At 48.7% G+C, this 21,306-nt stretch overlaps 1 protein-coding gene across 1 annotated transcript in view; it reads right to left on the reverse strand.

Annotated features, from left to right (window-relative positions):
• ASIC2 (acid sensing (proton gated) ion channel 2) overlaps nt 1–16,778 on the reverse strand; it is a 1,009,922-nt gene extending 993,144 nt beyond the window's left edge. The window contains exon 1 of the mRNA XM_012648271.1: nt 16,224–16,778. Within this exon, the coding sequence (XP_012503725.1) occupies nt 16,224–16,778 (555 nt within the window). The remainder of the gene's footprint in view (nt 1–16,223) is intronic.
• Between the last annotated feature and the right edge of the window lie 4,528 nt (nt 16,779–21,306).

Raw genomic sequence — 21,306 nt, forward strand, 5'->3', positions numbered from 1 at the left:
CAACTAAAAATATATAGAAAAAATTAGCCAGGCATGGTGGCTCATGCCTGTAGTCCCAGCTACTCGGGAGGCTGAGGCAGAAGGATCGCTTGAGCCCAGGAGTGTGAGGTTGATGTGAGCTAGGATGACACCACAGCACTCACTCTAGCCCAGGCAAAAGAGTGAGACTCTGTCTCAAAAAAAAAAAAAAATGTTTTGGGGACAATTGAGGAAATTTGAATACGAATGGAAGGCGGCCAGGCAACAGCCAGAACACACACAAGGAGGGCACTGCAGTGGCCCTCTGAAGGCAGCCAGAGGGATGCCCCTGACAGGGGGGTGTCCAAGCAAAGCAGGAGCCCAGTGGAATGGCGAGACTGGCTCCATTCAAGAGAACTGAGCAAGTACATAAATAACTTCAGGATAACGGGACCCAGGTTTCCTGCTGCTAGACAATGAAGGGGACGCTATGGAAAAAGGAGAAGCTAGCACGAACCCTGTGGTGTTAGACTGGAATCAGTCGGAGGTCCTGTCAAACTTATGGTTTGGGATGCAGATGGAAGTGCCCATGTAAATATCCCAGCTCTGTCCACCGAGAGGGCCTGGGAGCAGTGATGCTCTTGAAGCAATGTGTCCACCTAGAACCAGATATTGGTTCTAAATAGCATCTCCTACCAACAGGAACCAGGGTTTGCTGAAGAAATGGATGATTACAGGACTGAGGTAGGAAAAGAATAAGATGAACCTGGAACATCTATGGCAGGGCAAGAAAGAAAAAATTTTCAAAGAACGCAGGGAAATGTCAAAAGGACATAGAAGTCAGCTGGGAGGAGTTCCCAAATATGGGAAAATTTGAGTTTCAAAATAAATAATGATATTAACAGAGGATAACTCACTGGATAAAACAGAAATCTATAAGTCCACATGATATAAATAGATGAATAAAAAGGGAGAAGAGAAAGGTCTTCTGAATTTTAGAAAGCCAACTAATAAATGGAGACCGATTGATGGGATTAAAAACTACCATTTGGCAAGGATCATTGTAATAATTCAGGCCAGAAAAATCAATGGATGATAAAATCAGAGGGTAAGAGAGGGATGAGAAATTAAATTTTACATAGCCTCAAAGTATCTCCCCAGAAAACACATCTTCGTCGAGTGATAAAAGTTAATACTACCAGTGTCAGGAAAAATAGAAATTATGTGCCTCTCACAGGACGCAATGAGAATTCTGCATGAGTTCTGTGAAATTTTACCCCAAAATTCATAATCCGGGTCTAATCAAGAGGAAACATGGAGCAAACCCAAACTGAAGATCATCCTGCAACATGCCTGGCCTTGAAGTATAAAAAATTTCGAGGATGTGAAAATCAAGGTGAAACTGAGAAACCGTGTCAGAGCAAGGACAAAAATGAAGGCAGACGTGACAACTGGGTGTGAGGCGTGACCCTGGATGGACTCCTTTAGCCATAAAGGACATAACTGGACCCCACCGAAACTTCTGGGTAAACGATACACAAGAATTCTTTGTACTAGTTTTGCAGCAGTTACGTGTTTAAAATTCTTTCAAAATTTTTTAAAAAGGAAAGATAAAAAGAAAAAATTATAGCTATTACCTCCTTTGAGAAGATTTTCAGAGCCTACTCTACGTTGCCTCTGGATCTTGTGCAAACTTATTATTTACTGTAAAATAATCTATTTGTTTACTGCTCAGCCTCCCCTTGGATGCCTGGACCAGGTATCATTCTTTTCCATTTTCTTAAGCCTAGCAGGTGCCCAGAACAAGGGAAGCATTCAGTAGATGTTTGTTGAATCAATGTGCTGGGCACCTCCTAACCCCCGAGAATGTTGGTGCATTCTTTCAGATATTAAACTGAAATATGGCTCTCTGCAAACTGGAGACCATCTGTCTGCCCTGCAGTGATGGGCTATGTGTCCTGGAAAAGTGTCCTGTATCTCAGGGGCATGTTGCCTGAGATTACAGGCTCCAAGGAGTGGCATTCTTGCCTCCTTGCTCTGGAGAGAACAACGGCCCCTGTTTGTTTACTCTCAGCCCATTGTGGCAGCCTTGACTGCACAGAGCTCACCTGTGATTCATGTGAATGTCACTCAGGCTCCCAGAGGTTTGCAGCCATAATTCAACATTTGTTAATAGCCACTTAAAATGTCCCTGAAATAGCTAACAGGCCCAGGGGATAGAAGGTATTCTGCTAGGAAATCATTCCAAGGAAGCAGTCTTGGTCCAACCTTCAGAAGACACTATTCCTTCCACTGCCTTCTAGCACTCCACGAAAAGAGGGATGGGCATCTCTCACGTGAAACCGGGAACCCCTCCACATCACAGTGACATGCCGGCGGCCCTGCCAGATCGCTCATGCTCCAGAGACGGGCCCCTCAACCGCCATACCCACCGAGGGAGGAGAAAACACAAGGGAACACAGTCCGGAGGACCCAAGAGAAAACCCCTGGTGCAGAAAACAAAAAGAAAGAGACAGAAGAACATAGCGCCGGATTAGAAGTCAAAAAGTGTGCATGTAGCTGGGGATGGCAAGAGAGGGAGCAGTGAGAAGAAAGTCACAAAGGTTGAGGCCTGCCGTGCTACACAGTTTACAAACTATTTAATTCTCCCAAAACCTAATTAAATAACTTGCTCAAGGTCATCCAAGTTGTATATGACTGCAGTCCGTAATCACTGGGTCACCCAAACAGCATATGAATTAGTAGCCTCACTTCAGGGCCTCAGCCCTTACCCACGGCCGCAGGCAAATCTGTCAGTTACAGCACACTCGGGCTGGACGCTGAAAATCAACTCACTCATTCAGAGGCAGAAGTTGAAGCTCTCAATGCCAAGCTCTCGCCACCTGGTTCCTAAACACACCTGTTTCTCATTGAGTTATCATTTCTGTTGCCCAGAGTCAGATTTAAAATGGAGAAGTGGGGGCAGAAAGAGCTAGTAGGGCAGAACCACGTGCATATCCGGAAAGTGATGCTCGTTTCCTAATGTAGCACCCCAGGGCCCCCCAGTTGGCAACTTGGAGAAATGTCGAGTGCTACCCTGTCAAGAAGAGACTTCTCCAGCTTCTCTGCTTTCCTGAAGCAAGTGCCGTGGAGCTGTGGAATTGCTTGGCACTCCACCTGCACACCCCCAAGCAAGGAGTTAGGGTGCAAGAGAACAAAGGATGGGTGCAGGCCTGCAGAGATGGAAGGTCAGGAGTACCCCAGGCACATGCTCAACTCCCAGAGACCGGGCGCTTGTGATATGCAGACAAGACTACAGGATCCAAAGCCCATCTTCCCCTTCAAAGGGTAAGTTTAATTCACAAAGTTGATGTGCAGTGTCCCGGCTGTGCTCCCATTAAAACCAGCTGTCCTCAAGATGCATGACATCAGCCCAGAAACCACCTGCATGTTTATCAAAAGAAAAGGTCTGGGCTGGGTCATCCCTCAGAACCAGAGTCTTCTGACTGCATCTGTGCTGCTCATTCTCCTCTAAGGCTGGAATTGTAGCTGGAAGGTCTTGTTCTGGAAAGCTGGAATATTGTCTTGCAGCCTCAAACCTCTCATTGGGCCTTTTGTCACAGAGAGCTGGGGCTGCCTCTGCCTCCTCTGTTTACACACACAAGTGCAAGAGAGGTAGCTAAGAGCGAGAGGCTGCCTGGACAGCTGAGCTCAACAGTATCAAGCCACAGCTTCCCCTCCACTTGGCTCTCCTGCTCTTCCTTGGCTCCAGCAGCTGCCAGGCTCCTGCTTCAAAGCGGGATGATACTGATAGACTGTAGGACCTTGGCCCCAAATTCCAACCCTTTTGACCTAAGACCTGAAGACTTGCTGATGAATGGCCTGACTTTGCCTGCACAAAAAAAGCATGATGTCTTTACAGAGAACCCTCAAAGGGAATCAGAAGGCATGAACTCTAATCCTCAGCGGTGCTACTTTCTTACTGAGTGACCTTGTACTACTCACTAAACCTCTCTGAGCCTTACATATGTTCATTGTGAAACAGATACATTGGCACATGCTGTGGCTTGGACACAGTTTGTCCTCACCAGAAGTCATGCTGAGGCTTGGTCCCCAAGGTGGTGGCCCTGGGAGGTGATCCCTTCAGGGAGTGATTAGGTCGTTAAGATGGATTAATGTCTTTCTTTTGAGACTGGGTTACTTCTTGTGGGAATGGATTTGTTCCCTCAAGAGCAGGTTGTTATAAAGCTAGATTGTCTTGCCCTTTTTGCATGCACCCAGTTCCTCTTCATTTCTCTGCCTTGTTTTGACACAGCAGAGGCCTTCACTGGACCTTTTCCTTTGATGTACATGCAGGATGATGGACAGGCCTAAGTCACTTAGCTAGTAATTAGTGGGAGTGAGATTTGAACCAGGTAGTCTGGTTCCATATCCTAAATGCTTTCTAAGATGCTATTTGATCCTTACAATAACTCTGAAAGTGGAAAATGTACTGTTTTAGTGCATTTCGTGTTGCTATAACAGAATCCCTGAGGCTGGACAATTTATTAAAAAAAAAAAAAAAAAAGGAAGAAGTTTATTCGGCTCATGGTTCTGCAGGCTGGGAAGTTCAAGACTAGGCAGCCACATCTGGTGGCTTCTGGAAGGTCAGGAGTACCACAGGCACACGCCCAGCTCCAAGAGACGGGGTTTCTGGGCTGATGACATGCATCTTGGGGGCAGCGGGTTTCAGTGGGAGCACAGCCAGGACACCGTGCATCAACTTAATGAATTAAACTTTCCCTTTTAAGGGGAAGATGGGCTTTGGATCCTATAGCCATGTCTGCATATCACAAGCACCCCATCTCTGGGACCAATTTATCGGTCCAACAGCATCTTAGAAAGCATTTAGGATATGGAACCAGACTACCTGGTTCAAATCCCACTCCCACCAATACCTAGCTAAGTGACTATAGGTCTGTCCAGTCCTTTAACTCTCTAAGCCTCAATTTTTGCTGTGCCAAAAAACCCAGAGCTACAAATATTCCATATTTTACAGGGCTGTCGTGAAGACTCAATGAGGTATTGCATGTATAGTGCTTAGAACAGTGCCTGGGATACAATATGCGCTCATAAATGTTAGCAATTATTAACAGGCGTTGTAAGCTACACCGTGCTGAGCAGATGGAAGGAACTATATTTTTTACAGAGGCTGGGTGTCTGCAGTAGCTATGCCCAACTGTAATAGGAGCTGGGACTCTGGCTTGATCACATCCTCATTCCCCACACTTTCCTGGGACTTTCAGATGCTACACTGTCAATACAGATTTCCAAAAAGTCCTTTTGTTCCTGGATCCCCTGTCGCTATGTTTTATCAACATCTCATCTTAGCATTACAATAAAAGTAACAACAGCAACAAAATAGCTGACATTCCACACCTGCGTAGTGCTAAAGCTAAAAATTTTACTTATGTTATTTCATTCAATTGCTGCAAACAATCTTACGAAGTACCAGTATTATTATTGTTTAATAGATGGGGACGTTGAGGCCTGGAGGGGTTAAGTAATTTGCACAAGGTCATGTAAACCTGGAACCCACACCTGCCCGGCACTAAATTCCATAATTGTACCACGAGGCTAAAATACCTCATTATTATCCCAGGTGCCAGAGCTCCTTCATCCCTCCAACACTTGTCAAGTTCCCCTAGCCAGGATGTCACTTTGTTCTCTGTCATCAGCACTCCTGGGCAGGGCATTTTCCCTGCTGGGTTAGCCTCCTCCCAAAGTCCTATAGCTGGATCTATCTCTGGCTCCACCAACCCCAGAGTTACCTCTAGTCCCTGGACCTCCCAGTCTTTCCAGCCCTCCACACGGAACCAGGCATGCTCAACCACAACCCAAGATTTGCTCTCTAGGGTTGGATCTAGCTCCCAGAATTTATAACACATTCCTCTGGGAACTGCCTTTCGAGGAGCTGTGCATACCCAGGTCATTTGGCAGTCCCTCCAATCTCGGGCCACCCCCCACCCCGACACACACATGCACTTCCTGCACTCTCTCTGGATGAATGGAAACATTCCCTGTTTTGTCTCTAGAGATTCTCGCGTGGCACTGTTCCTGTTCCCAGCTTCTGAAACGCTCAGCTTCAAGACAACACAGTATTGGGAAACGCGGTGGTTCTGCAGTCCGGATGTGCTGGCTTGCATCTGTTATCAGCTCTCTCCAATGCCGTCTGCCAATGGCCCTCGCTTCTGACCTCAACTAGCCGTTCAGAAAGGCAATAAATCAAAGAATCTCACGCTTGCCTGTAACTTTAGAGGTCATTCAATCCAACCCTTTACCTAACTTCGATTGCGTCTGCAGCCCTGCCAATAAGCAACTGCTTGGCCTAGAGCAGGGCACGGGGAGTCTAAACTCCCAAGACAATTCCTTCCAACGCACTGACGTCCACCTCTCTGAACTTCTCCCTGTCTGTGGGTGCTAACTCTGCCCCTTGGCCTCACCCAGAGAAGGCCACATCCCTCTTCTCTGTGACTGCCGTTTCGGTGTTTGAAGACAGCACTCACGCTGCCCTGGAGTCACCCACTTCGCTTTTCAGGCTAAACAGTCCTGGTCCTCTCATAAGTTCTGCATCACTCATGGTTTCTGTGACATATGAGGGTCACCACCTCTGGTCAGCCATACATCTCTCACTGCCTCCTGCTTTGCAGACGGGCCCACGCCACGGCCAGCGTCAGAGGCAGTAACCTCCTCCTCATGGCTTGAAGCCAGACTGATGTGCATTCCAGAAGAAATGGCAGTGGAGGCCGGTAGGAGGGTGGGAAAGGGAAGTTTCCAGAGACAGCAGACTTGGGAGATGATGCAAATGCAGGTGATGATAAAGGCGTTCCCTAGAACACCGAGGAGGTATTCTAGCAGCCAAGGGGTATGTAACAGGGAGAATAGGGACAGCTCAGCTCTTAGGAGATGGGCAACTTGGGAAGAGCTTTCCTTGGGCAAAACAACTCCAAAGAGGAACACACCAGCTGTGCTTACAATAGTGAGTCCTAACAAGAGAGATGCTCACTTGAGTTATGAAAAATCACCCTTGGAAACTGTTAGAGGTCCAGAGTTGAAGACCCAGATCTATAAAGTCCAAGGTTTAAAAGATTTTCAAAACAGGCATATCTTTCTAAGCCAGACTTAGGTCCGTACAGCTAGGCTATTGTCCACATTCCCAACCAGATGGAGATGCTGAAGCTAATCGACACGTAGGTCAGCTTCCCTAGGGAAGCCTGAGATGGCGTGCCTTGTACAGGTGATTTATTGAGGGAGTCAGGAAAGGCCTGGAAGGCAGGGAGGCGGGCAGGGTAGGGCAGGGGAAATGCTAAATGGGGATGTTGTTTCAGGAGAAGTCTAGCTCAGCCTGATCCCATGGGAAGCACTGAAGTGTAGACTACACCATGCTATGCTCCATCTTGAGGCAAGATGGCCGGCGTCTTGGACTCCTCTATCAGTTGGTCCCCAGCCACGGGCTGCCCCCAGGTGGTGGGGACCTGCACAGGTTCCCAGATACCTCCCAGAGAGGAAGTGCCTGTCAACTAAGGGCAACTTCCTGCAAGAGGGGCAGATGTGAGTTGTTAGGTTCTCCACCCACAACAGCTGTTAAGAGGGTCTGGGTGGACCAACAGAACCTTCCACAGATGGCCTCGCTAATTCATACGTGTAAAACCCGGACTGGACCACCACGCATAGCTTTGGACCACTGTCAAAACTTTCAACAGACCAATGCACTTCAGCCAGGCACGCCATGGTTCCTGGACAAGGTTTCGAGAGCAGGATTCTCTGACTCCCTTCCCCCACCACAGCCACTCAGTGTCTCTGGGTGTTTTTGCTTCCACCATACATGTCTATCTAAATAAAATTAATTCAACAAGCAAATAAATGGATCTGGTTAAAAAAGAACATCGACTCCCTCCCCCAACCCCCAACGTAAGTTAAAGTCTTACTTTCAGCAAACAAAGGTGCAATCAGAAAATAAATTCTGATTATGTTGTATTGCATTAGAGTTGGACAGGTTGGCAAGTCCTTGGAAACCACCTAGTTCAACCCCCTTATTTCACAGATAGGGAAACTGAGGTCCACAGAGGCTAATTACCTTGCCCAAGGTAGTACAACTCAATCGACAGAGGTCAATAAATCCAGGAAAATATGTTCCTTCTCTGTTACATCCTTAATTTCTTCTAAGCATAAATTTCAATGGCCACTGAAGTAATCAATAAAAAATGTACCTAAATCATGAGAAAATAAGTATTGGGAGATGGAAAGGTGTTTTATCATCCACAGAATGACGCTTTGGGGAATGCTGTTCCCAAATAAAGCCCAGCTTGATAAACAGGCTTCTATCAAATTTATCAAATAATAAACATGCTGCATCTCTGAGTGTGGAGGCAGCCGCTTTCCAGTAACCACTATTCCCAGTCTGTATGGGTTGGTTTTAAGGCAGACACATGGGAGAAATGTGATTTATGGAATTTCAAACTGGCCAGGGTGATGTAGACCACTGGTTTCAGGTTGTAATGGATCTTGTAATAGATCATGGGTCAAATGGCTCTGCTGGTCAAGTTTCATATTTTAACCCAGCTCCAGCCAACCCAAACACTCAGACAAAAAAAGAGAAAGCACACAGCAAACTTGCGGGTATCTCTAGATTCTGGTGGTATTTTTTTTAGTCTGATGAAGGGGACAGATACTTGGTATTTGGAAACGTGAGCTGCTCTACGGAGCACCACCTCTATCAGCAAACTTAGTGCTAACTGCTACCAATTCAGTGGTTGAGGAATTTTTTTTTTTTAAGTGGGAATCACATTTCAGCTCTTACTATAGAAATCAGCAGCAAAGTGGGATTCATTTTACAGAAAGTTTTCTAGAACTCATCTCTTCATTAAGGAAAGGACCCTCTGTAGAGAGGAAAAGAGAACCACTATGGAGAGGGAGAAAGGGACAAGTTCCCAGTCAACAGTTCCCAGGTGTCCTTCTTTCCCAAGCAATTCTGGAGGTCTAAGAACTCCCAGGACTCCCAGGGAAGGAGGCACAGACATGGATTGTCCCAGTGAGCAACTGGGTATCTGCTCAAAAGCTGTGTAGCAGCTTCAGTTTTTCTTTGCGGGTAGATGATGTGGGCCATCAAAATCGTCATTTCCCACTCATTGTCTTACCCCTTCACTACATCAGACGGAATTCAATATAACCTGAAAGCTTTACTTCCAGCGACCGCACAACCTAAAGTTTTACAAACTAGATGACCCCCACCAGAGGCTGGCATCATGAAAAACTACTTGCCCAGTTTGGCAAAGGCTGCCTCTGCCAGGGCATGTCAAAGGCTCATAAGACTTCAGAGCATCTTAAGGAGTATGAGAAATCACCTCATTTGCATTAATTGCATTTTAGGCCATTTTTACATAGAGCCTAGACACTTCGCAGACGGGGGAGAGTCAGGGTGTACACCAGTGTGCTGAGGCTTGCAGGGTGGATGGTCATGCGAGGAGACCAGAGTTGACCCAGGGTTGGGCCTCAGTCAGGATGTCCAACTTAGTGTAAGGAACACATCCGGAGCATCCTAGCAAACATCCAAAACACAGTAGAATCAAGATGGCGTCAGATAAACGCACAACTGTGCTATCAATAAGGTACCGTCAAAGGAGAGTAACTGGTGCTCAGTTGGGAACCTAAAATCGAGGGATCACCTAACACACTGGAGACCACTCAGAGGACCCAAGAAGAAGAGAGCAAGCTGACATTGATTGGGTGTGTATCGTAGCGCACATATGGCACTAGATGTGCAGAAGGTGAGAGCCCAGGCCTGGTAACACACACACACACACACACACACACACACACACACACACATTATATAGCTGACTGGGGCTGCTCCCCAAATGCCAAAATAATACACGTGATTCTATCCAGGGTGCTATTATGGGCAATTTTTCTTCCTTCTTTATTATTTCCTACACTCTCCAAGTTTTCCCCAATGAGCATGGATTGCTTCTACAATCAGAATGTGTGACATTAAAATACTGACAATAATGGGACAAGTCATCCCTAGGCAGGTAGGATCCCAGGTACTTATGTTGAAAAGGGGAAGCTGAAAAACAGCTATTTCACCTGTTATCAGTTAGACTTGTCTTACATTCTAAAAACTTCAAGCCCACTTAACCCAAGACAGAGTCTGACTGCTAAGAAGTCATAGGTGCTGAGAATAGAAGGGTGAGCGAAGACATCGGGTCTTATAAGGAGGGGAGAAGACACGAAGTATCAGTGGTTAGCAATGAGATATCACCTCGTCCCTGTTAGAGCATCCACGGTCACAAAGACAAAAGATAACAAGTGCTGGTGAGCATGTGGAGAAAGGGGAGCCCTTGTACACTGTTGATGGGGATGTAAATGAGCACAGCCACGATGAAAAGCAGTGTGGAGGTTCCTCAAAACCGTGGCAGTAGAACTTCCATAAGACTCAGCAATCCCACCACTGGGTATATATCCACAGGTAACGAAATCATGTAGAAGAGACAGCTACACTCCCATGTTTATTGCAGCACTATTCACAGTAGTCAAGATACAGAATCAACCTAAATGTCCATCGACAGAGGAATGGATAATGACAATGCAACACACACACACACACACACACACACGCACACACGCATGCACGCACATGCACACACACACACACACAGTGAAATACTATTCAGTCTTACAAAAGGAGGAAATCCCATCATTTACAACATATAATAGATGAACCTGAAGGACATCATGTTAAATGAAACAAGCCAGGCATAGAAAGACAAATACGGCATAATCTCACTTAGATGTGTGGAATCTAAAAAAGTCATACTCATAGAAACAGAAAATGGTGATTACCAGAGGCTAGAGGGGAGAGGGGATTGGGAAGATGTTGGTCAAAGGACACAAAATTTTGGTTAGACGGGAGGAATAAGTTCAAGAGATACATTGTACATCATGGTGGCTGCAGTTAATAACAATGTATTGTATATTTGAAAATGCTAGCAGAGTAGATTTCAAATGTTCTCACCACACACACACACACACACACACACACACACACACAGTATGTAAGGCAATGCCTATGCTAAAGAGCTTGATTTAGCCTTTCCACAATGTATACATATATCAAAATATCATGTTATATACCATACATATATATAACTTTTGCTTATAAATGAAACAATTTAAAAATTATCAATAGCTAAAAAACTCAAGCATTGAATTGAATTATCTCTAAGGTTCCCTTTGGCCCAAACACTTCATGATTTTAACGCAAAAAAAGCATCACGACTTTTGTCAGAGGAGTAATCCGAAACGCTGTTTGGAAGACAGAAGAGGAAAAGATTAATTTAGATTATGATAATGGGGAGGGGATGGGCAATGGTTTCCCATAGAAGGCTACAGTGATCAGAGAGCTGGATTTTGAAAGATGAGTAGGATTTAAATAAATAGACAGGGAGAGAGGGGTAACAAGGTAGGGTAGGAAAGGCCAGTGAGCAAAGGGTTCTGGGTCCATTAAGGAAATAGCAAATAACTATTCAGTCAACAAACGATGGCTGGGTATTTACTGTGGGCAAGTCCTATATTTGGCATGATGTATGCAGAGTCTGTGTTTAATGAGACTAGATTCCTGCACTCAGCCAGCCCCTAATCTAGAAGGGGGCGGGAGATGGCCTGCAGCTCTACAATGGCAAGGATCTATTCTATTGTCACCACGCTGCACAGTTGGTGCTGTATTTGATTGACAAAGGAAACAACTGCGTGAACAACTATGAACAGTGACAAAAGCTGTGCACATAGTGTACAGGGCACCCGCTGCTGTCAGGGGCTGGGGCAGGACAAGCTTCCTGGAGGTGAGTACAGGAGCTTGGGATGGAATGTGGAAGCCAAGACAGGCGGAGAGGAGGGGATGTTAGGCAGCGGAACTGATATAAAGAAAGCATGGGGAAAGTGAGAGCTTAACCTATCATGAGAATTGAGAACCCCACAAACACAGCAGTTGCCTGTGCTAACACTGTTGCTGAAGTCACAGCAGGGAACAGTGGGAAGAGCACTGGACTGGGAGTCCAGTGAGCTAGAATTTAGTTCAGCTCTGTTCTGAGCTTCTGTGGACACTAGGCAAAGTGAGGGACCCACCCTGTGCTAGACACCTGCCACGCACTAGGTCTTCCAAACGTCACCTCACTGAGTTGGCACAACAGCTCTGAGTGGTAGGTATCATGATTCCTATTTTAGAGGTTAAGGGGAAACTGAGGTTAAGAAACTTGTGTACAATTATATAGCAAATAAGATCTGTCTCTAAAACCCACATTCTGCACATACATGTTCCCCGTGTACTAAGAAGTAATTAGACTCAATGAGCTAGGGACCTTTCTGTTCTTGTGCAAGATCATCCTAAACCTTCCCCTCCACCATCTCTATAACGATAGGTGATGTCGGTTAATAAGATCTACATGGTGCCTCTAACAAGATATCTCAGCAGAGAGACCTTTCTTCTGGTAAGAAAAGAAATGTCTTTCTTAAGAAATCTCAAATTTAAAGTACAAACACACACAACTATGGAAATCAGGTTAAACATGCAAACTGAAGTGTCATTTGCATTTCTGGACTCGGAGAGAGATGAACCTCAAGGTGATGAGCAGAGAAACAGCATGAAATAGTCATGTGCTAGACACACACAGTGGGGTTGCCACCTCCCAGCAAGAGTTAGCCATTGAACCCAACTGTGACCTCCATTCTAAGAAATCCCATCTCAGTGAGGCTGGGCTTTATTTAACCTGCTGCTCCAAACAGAGAAAGCAGCAGCCACCGCTCCCTCCCTGGTTCCACCCTTGATAGCATTACTCATCAAGTCCGACTCCTGCAAACAGGGCGGGTAGGCTGGACGTCAATAGCCCTTCTGCTGACACTGATACTAACTCACCTCACATCTGTACAGCTGGAACAGTGTACAAAAAGACTTTCACATACATTGTGGCATGTGTTTCATCCTCCCGACGACGCTGTGTGCTAGAAAATCATGTATTACTATTGCACAGCAGATGAGCAAATCGAGGCCTAGTGGAAATGCAAGACACAGCCCAGGGAATATGGAACAAAATGATGTGGCTGGGCTGTACACTTATGTCTTCCTACTCTTAACCTTGAACCCAGATCATCCAACATCATGGTCAGAGATACAACCCCAGTCCAACTCCCCTTTCTCCCTTCCTTCCAAGGAAGAATCAAAGCCCCCTTCTGCTTTCCCAGAAAGAAAAACTGTAAGCTTTTCTGAGGTCAGATCATCCCAAGTGGGGGATAAGAGTGTACCTGCATGAACATGGAGCACACCTGTTTTACATGACAGTAGGCATTCCATGTCTGGCTTCCTGGAGACTCTTAGCCTTCATAAACAGCCTTCTCTCACTCTGCTAGAATCGTGGCTCGTTCACTAATTAAAGGGTATTACGCACTTCATTGCACATCAGCTAAGAACTTGGAATAAGGAAGCTTATGCTAAAAACATTAGCCCTGGAGATGCCGCTAGGTATGCTTTATAGAAACAGAAATACAGAAAAAAGCCATCCACTTGTGACATCCCCTCCCCCATAGTCAACTTCACTAATAAGTCAGCCACAGCACTTGGAGAAAGAAGCCACCCAGCATTGTACAACCTCAGGCAGAGCCTCATAAATAAGCCAGCTGGAGAGGGATGTGCAGCTGAGAGAATGAATGAGAGAGAGGGCCAGTGGCTGGCTTCTCCGACAACCACCTGCCCAGGCTCTCTGCTCTCTTCTAGTGTGAGAGCCCAGGAATAAGCGTACCTACATCCCAGGCCAAAAGGGAGAGGGAGACAAAGGGTGAGTCCAGAGAATTACTCCTCACTGCAAGGTCTCCAACAAACTTGGCATCGTGACTCCTCTAGCAGAGGCTCAGCATTGCTGCTCACTGTGACCAATTAGGGACAAAGACCAACCTCCCCTCTGGGGCCTCCTTGGTCTTTCCTGGAGTGGGTCTCCATTCTGACACACTCCCTGAGCAACTTGAAGAACAGTCCCAAGGCTCACCCCCTTTTCAATACTTGGGAAAGTCACGCGTAGAGGGTCAGTCCAACGCTAACTAGATCAGTCTTGAACCTGGTGAGTATAGCAGATAATGACATGCCAATGACTGAGTAATAAACCTATCCAGAGGCAACATCCCTGTTTGGGAGACATCCTAGAGAGGTCAAAAGCTCAAGTATGGCTTTAAGTCCTGATCTTTGGCCTCTGGGGCCTCCAGCAACTCAAATGATGGGCCAACTATTAAACAGCAGGCTGGGGTCAAAACACCTCTACTTCTAAATGGAACTTGGACATGAACTTAGAGGAAGCCACCAGTTGGACATGTGGTAATGAGGACGCTAGAGAAGTCAGTCCCAGGTCTGCCACCCATTACAGTTTCCCACTGTGTCACCCTCTTTCTGTTGTCTGTGTGTTCCATGCTTGTTCAGGCAGACAGAGGAACAGCTGAGTGTATCCCCAAGCTGCATGGTGCAGTGGCACAGGTGGAATACAGTGATGGTTTCAGCCTCCAAGAAGGAGGCATTTTCCCCATCTCTCCCCAGGCTACCTAAGTCATCATTCCTGTGTGACACGGTTTAGGATCCTGTTTGCTCCATTAGAAGGGCTTCCAATGCTGCCGGTCCCTTCCCCCAGTTCAGTCTGGCTTGCTCTTTAGCACACACTACTGCTGATTTTGCTGTGCTCTTCCTCACGATGTTTAAAAGGGATGATACAAAACAGCTCCCCCAAGAAACAGAGCTCTAGCACACAAACTGCGAGAGGCAATGCCCCCGGCACTCCGGGCTTTTCCAGAATCAGAGACAGCCAGCAGCAATCACAGAGGCTGCAGGAACAGACTGCTTGTAGATTTAAAAGAACCTCAGAGCAAGAGGCTGGTGAGTTTGAGAGGGGGTGGGGAATGGATGCACCACGGGAAAGGTAAGAAATGTCTTAATTAGGCAGAGGTCCCCAGACGAGTGCTGATGTCACAGCCCTGTCCCTTCGCAACTGCTGCACCTGCCATCTCGAACTTGGAATTGCATTTTGGCTCAAGGCTCTGAGACTCAAAAGCTCTCAATTCTCCCTACAGCAACTATGGGAGCAGTAGCCACACTGGACTTCTGGGGGGTCCCACGGCCCCTGATGCCCCGGACTTTCCTGGCAGCAAGGAAGAGTCGCAGCTGCTGTCTGACCTGTTATACCGAGTTATGCCCAGCAGCCCACTAATTGGGCAGAGAACCCTGGCAGCAACGGCTCTCCTCCCATCCTTCCCTCTCTGCCCCTCTAGCCAGCCCCTTCCTGAACGTGAGCCTCACCCCCCTCTGCTTTTCCTCTTCACTCTGCTCCACACTCCTCCTCCCGGCTTTCCAATCCCACAGCTGTGCGCCCCCTCCCCACACCACTCCCCCTGCATCCACGTCGTTAAGCAATTACAAAGAGAGAAAACTGAGCCTTTGAGTTTCAAGCTAAAGCTCCCAGACACAGCAGCCAGGACCGCCGCACCCTCGCAGGCGTCTCACGGACGGTCCCGCACACGCGCCTTCACCCAGACCTTCCTCTCTACCCAAGCACTCTGGACATCTCTTTGCTCCAACCTGTCAGCAGCTCAGATGGAGCCCTGGGGTCCCCGGCCTCTCCTCTCCCCACATGGAGCTCAGAATTCGCCCAGGAAAAGGAAGCAAAGAGACTTCCACACCTTTGCAGCATCCCCTGCTCCAGCGAGCTCCCAAAGCCGCTGGAGCCATGCAGGCCGCCTGGGGCCCCACACCCCCTTCTCTGACGGCTGTAGCTCCAGCCCAGCCCACAGGATGCAGTGCCTGATGCCACTTCCGAGCAGAGAGAGACACAGAGAGAGAGAGAGAATGCCACCTCGTCAATGACAAGCTGTTCCAATCACACAGCTCGGACACCAAACACCCCAGACAACGGACAACCCAGGCCTCCTCCCTCTGGCTGGGAGGAAGCCAAAGAGGCACGTCTAGGCAAGTGAGCCCCCATGGCAAGCCCCCCACTCGCCCTCCGTATCTGAGCTGACAACAGTGCTCCAAGTGTGGCAGGCAGCCTTTGCCACCACCAGCTCCCACAACTCTGGCCAACTACCCTCTTGGCCTGCAGCTGAGGCCTTGCTCTCTCTCCTGTTCCAAAGCACAAGGAGACCCCAAACCAAGCAAGAGACCACCGGCGCATCACCTCTCCAGAGGACCAAACACAAGAGTGAGCTGAAAACCAAGTACTCACGGTGGTGAAGTCTTGGTGGCCGCACTCCTGCCCTTTGAACTTGCAGTAGAGCATCATATCCTTGAGGTCGTGGCCCACCCGGTGCAGGAACTCCAGCATGCTGAACTGCTTGGGCTTGTAGTGTTTGAAGTTGGCCTTCTGCCTCAGGGCCTCCAGCACCGTGGGGTCGGCCAGATGTGGGTCTGGGATCTGCAGGTTGACGTCCAGCAAGGCCAGCAGCTCCCCGGCGTGGTACAAGTCGTTGGTGGTGAGCCTGGAGAAGCGGAAGCCGTTGAGGTTGCAGAGGGTCACAGCCGGGAAGACGAGGCTTTGGGCCACCACCTCATCCACTTTGGTGACGTGCTGGTAGGAGAAGTAGTAGGACACCCTCTCCGAGCTCTCCACCAGCAGCAGGCCCAGGGAGCCCACGAAGGCCGCTGCCCAGAGCACACGCCGGACGGTCACTGGCCCGTACACGAAGATGTGGCGGATGCCATGGAGGGTGGAGGTGTTGGCAAAGATCTGGATGCTAGAAGGTTGCAGGCTGCCCTCGCTGGGGCTCTCCTTGAGGTCCATCGGGACCCTGTGCAGTTCCACAACTGGCTTCAGGTTAATCAAATTCCAGAGAAGAGTTCTCAGTCCTCCGGCTCTGCTTAAACCTTGGCGTTCAAGGGAGAGAACGCCAGGCAAGCATCAGGCCAGACGCTGGGAGTTTATCCTGGGAGCCCAGCCGCACGCTGACAGGGGTGAGTGTTTATATAAAACCCATTCAAACTCTAGCTCCTGATTTTTTCCAGGCGATAAGGAGGGCTGGTTTTATTTAGGGAGACACCAAGGTGATGTGGAAGAGATGTGGGTGGGAAGGGAGGGCTTAGCCAATGGAAATAAAGTCCTCCCCCCTACACACGCCACTAGAGACAAGATTAAAAGCGAGAGCGAGGGAGAAAATGCTTAAAACAAGTCGCCGAGCAGCTCGGAGCCTGTTAACCAGTGCATAATGCCCCGTGTTAACCACCCTGGGGACGCCGGGCAGGCTCGCTGATGCACTGCGGTCGCACGGCCCTGCGAGCCGCCGCCGCCGCCGCCGCCGCCGCCGCTCCGCTGCTCCCGGTGCCGGTTTGGACTCCGGATGCCGTTCCTCGCCGCCGGCCTCCGTCCCTCCGCCCCTCCTCCTCCGGGCCCCCAGTTTGGGGCAGAATTCCAAATGCCGGCGGCCGCGGCTGGCGCCCCGGAGAGGCAGCGCCGCCGCCTACGAGGCGAGCACCGGCCTCCGAGACTGGGCGGGGACGGAAGCGGGGGTCACCCGGGGGCTCTGTGCTCCCCGCCTCCCGGGAGGAAAGAGACCCCGGGGGCGCCCAGCCAGCCCGCCTCCCTCGTCCCCGCCCCCACCAGGCCGCCGTGGGGGGAAGGGCGGGGCGGGAGAGAAGGGGCTGGCAGGGGCTGGGGACCTGGAGAAAGTTTCTTTTTAGCCATTTTTGGTGGGAGACGGGGGAGGGGGGGGTGCGGGGGGGACTTATCCCTCCAGGTGGACGACCGGCCCTGGAAGTTGCACGATCCCCCAACCCCCACCATGGCAGGAAGGCCCTTGTTAAGCTCCCATGAGCCAGGTGTGAGGGTAGGGGCAGCGTTCCTCTGCCTCGGAGGGGACTCCCAGGTCAGAGGCAGCCTGGGGTCTCCAGCGGGGAGAATGCTGGAAATGGGGGAGGCAGGGAGCAGAGCGCCTCTGCTGCGGGCAGGGAGGGGACATTCTGGGAGCAGCGGGAGCCCCTCCTCCGAGACAGAAAAGCCAGGTTGCCCCTCGGAGCCCCCAGAGAAAGAGCAACAAGTAGCCCCCACCCCCACATAGCTATGAGGAGATTCTGTATTTGAAAAATAAAGGCAAGCGGGATTCCAGGTAGGGCAGACTGCAGACCATCCCATTTGGGCAGAGTGTGTGTGTGTGTGTGTGTGTGTGTGTGTGTGTGTATTCTGGCCCTGGATTTACCAGATGGAAGCACAGCTGGAACTATAGGTGGAAGCCAAGGAGTTAGGCTTTCAGCCGCCTACCTCCTTTTTCCTGAAAATCCCCTGGAAGGCAGCCCCTGCTGGCAGGTGGGTGTGGGTTGCCCTTGCCCCATGCCAGGGCTCCAATGGCTGGAACCTATTGCATCAATGCCGCTAAATCTCCATCAGGAGGAAAGGAACAGAAAGTTTCAGTGGCCAGCCCAAGCCACACTGCCAAGCTGGGGCAGAGCCACATGGAGGCGCCTTGATGAGCCAACCTCACCACGTCTCCAGGGCATGCCAGGCTTCAATAACGCTCCTTGGAAGAGGGTGGAAAGAAGGAATCCCAGAGCAGCATGTCCCTCTAGGTTTAGATCTACTCCGAAATATTTTCCTATCCCTTCCGGCCTCCTGCTAAACCAGATCCACTGAGAATAGTGTGCAGATGCACTCTGAGGCAACTTGTGGCATTAAATCAGTGGTTTATTGATCCTGGAAGCCCAAATAGCAGAAACATCACAAGTAGGCACAAATGGCAAAGGCTAATCGACCTCATGCATCTGCTAGCCTGAAGGTCCCAGATCCCTGCCTGCAGGGCTGCTTAGATGAGACTCAGATGTTTGATGCAGAAGGACCAAAATTAGCTAAGAGTCTACCATGTGTCGGGAGCTGTGTGAGGGTGTCATATCATCTCACTTATCCCTCTCAACCTTCTTGACAGGTCTATGTTCTTGTTATTATCCTTATTGTATGGATGAGGAAACTGGGGCTCACGAAGGTAAAGTGCTATGTCCAAGTTAACACGGCTCATGGCATCAGAGCTGGGACTTGAACTTGGGCACGTTTGCCTCCAAAACACAGGTCATAAAAGCAGATCCAGAACACTCTTTCCCAAATAGAGGAAGGGAGCAAGCATTTCTATGCCTCGTTCCCCATCTCTCTCTCACACACACACACACACCAGTTCCTCAGTTGTATAAAGCAGCTCTACACCTTTTTTCCACCAAGCCACATCCCTGTTGTCCATTTTTTCACAGCTCAAGGCCCCCTCATACAGGAAGACTTCCTGGATTAATCTCACAGATCTTTGGCTCATCTGCCTGTTTAATAAGTGCGTTGACCTGGAGCTCTGTACCAGACACTGGGTTGGTTTTCCAGAAACAAAGGTGAAGGGAATACATGTCCTGCCTTTGTTAACTCAAGGTTCAGTGGGCTGGAGGCAGAGAGAGAGGCATGCACACAAGTCCCTGCACCTCTGCACGGACAGCCAGAGAAGCAGCATGGTGGTGGGTTCCTAGTATTCACTGTGCTCCACACCCGCCGTGCTCCTTCCACCCTCCCCGCTCCACCAGCTGAGATCTGTTTTGCCCCATGAAGCCTCTTCATTTCACAGAATCACCTTTTTCTCTTAGTTCACCTCCCAGACATGTTTTCTCACGTGTGCAGAGATGGAGCTCAGGGTTGTTCTAATTGCCTTTCCCCCATGTAAATTTGCTCACTGCTTACCCACCTCCCACCTCTGCGTTGGTTTGGTTTGAGGATTAAAAACAACATGGAAGCATCACGGGGTAGAGTCACCCAGACCTGAGTTTGCATCTCCAATGTGCTATGTCTCCTATCGCTCCGTGACCTTGGGGGAAGTTAGCAAACTTCTCCAGACTTCAGTTTGCCCACCTCCAATATGGTGGGGTCGATAAAGCCTGACTCACAGAGCTGCTGTGCAAATGACGGGAGATATAAAGTGTCTGGTATGATTTAGACACTTACTCTTGATGACTTCTCGGAGACTGTTGTTTTTGGATGTTGGTGTTCTCTTCCAGGTGATCGGGGAACCATTGAGAGCTCTGGAAGACGTCAGTGTATGCCCAAAAGTGTTACCATCCCCTCCCGTAGGCCAGTGTCAAGCACACTCCTCACTCCGCTCTGCTTCCTGTCCACGGCCTTAAGGTCCTCTCAAGGTCTTCTGAAGTGGCTCTTGACTAAATCTTTTCCAAGTGGGCTAGGCACTTTTGGGTGAGGTGGGGAGACCAGAGGAGAATGGCCCTAGTGGTGAATTTCATTACTGGGCACTTGGCTCTGTGCTTGACGTTTGACAGGACGTTATCAGTAACTCTCAGAGGAGGCTACTACCAAGCCCATTTTACAGATGAGAAAACTGAGTGCAGAGAGGAGAGCTATTTTGCCCAAGGTCCCACAGCTAAAAAGTGGCAGAGCTGATAGTCAGACCCAGGCATGTCCGAATCCAGAGGATATGGTCCACAACCTTACTACAAACGTTTCAACAAAGTCTCAATAGCACAGACCATTATGGCATCCACTTGGAACATGAAACATCTGAGTTATAGAATATTCTCCAAGAAATACTGCTGTACCATTTTCTAGCATATATAGCGATTCAACCTGGTGGTTAAAAAAATGTTTCTACATAGCTCTTCTTAAGGGCCCTCTTTAATTGGTAAGACTCATTTGCAATTAGTAGTATGGCTTACATAAAAATATTAGATATTCCACGGTCCTTCAAAATGCTTTTGTGTTATTCAGTTGATTAAACATTCCCCTCTTCAATCAGATTTACGATACCAATTTGCTTAGCACTGGGAGTATGTGTGGGGGGTATCAGAGATTGGGTTTAGAGTGGGCCTATTCAGCCCAGATTTTTAGGCACTGCCCTAATTATGTATCATTGTGGTCTTTTGGGTGAAGTGTATGACTGAACATTAAAGAACTTTCCAGATAAACTTATTCACAAATCAGGCAATTTAACCACCTATTAGACCACATGCCCAGATTTTTGCTGTGATAGATTTATTCGCTTATGAATAAATCAGTGAACTCAGGGACCGATTCACTGTCTATGACACTGAGGCTGCAGCTCTGAGTTGCAAAGAGAGTTCTCCTCTTCCAGCTCCAGTGACCCGAGGCCTGCCCTGAGCCTGATTTCTGCAGAAGATCAAGAGTTCAGAGTGCAGCTTCCTGCCTCTGCAAGAGGCAACAGGCAGGAGAAGTAAGGAAGCTGAGATCTAAGATAAGCTAAGCTCAAATGCTGATTTGCTGCTTAGAGTGTGCTAGGTGCCTGCCACTACCACCCCGTAATTAGGAAAAAAAAAGACCAACATTCTTT

This window comes from Propithecus coquereli, unplaced genomic scaffold, assembly GCF_000956105.1.
Source record: "Propithecus coquereli isolate 6110/MARCELLA unplaced genomic scaffold, Pcoq_1.0 Scaffold281, whole genome shotgun sequence".
Classification (NCBI taxonomy): Eukaryota; Metazoa; Chordata; class Mammalia; order Primates; family Indriidae; genus Propithecus; species Propithecus coquereli.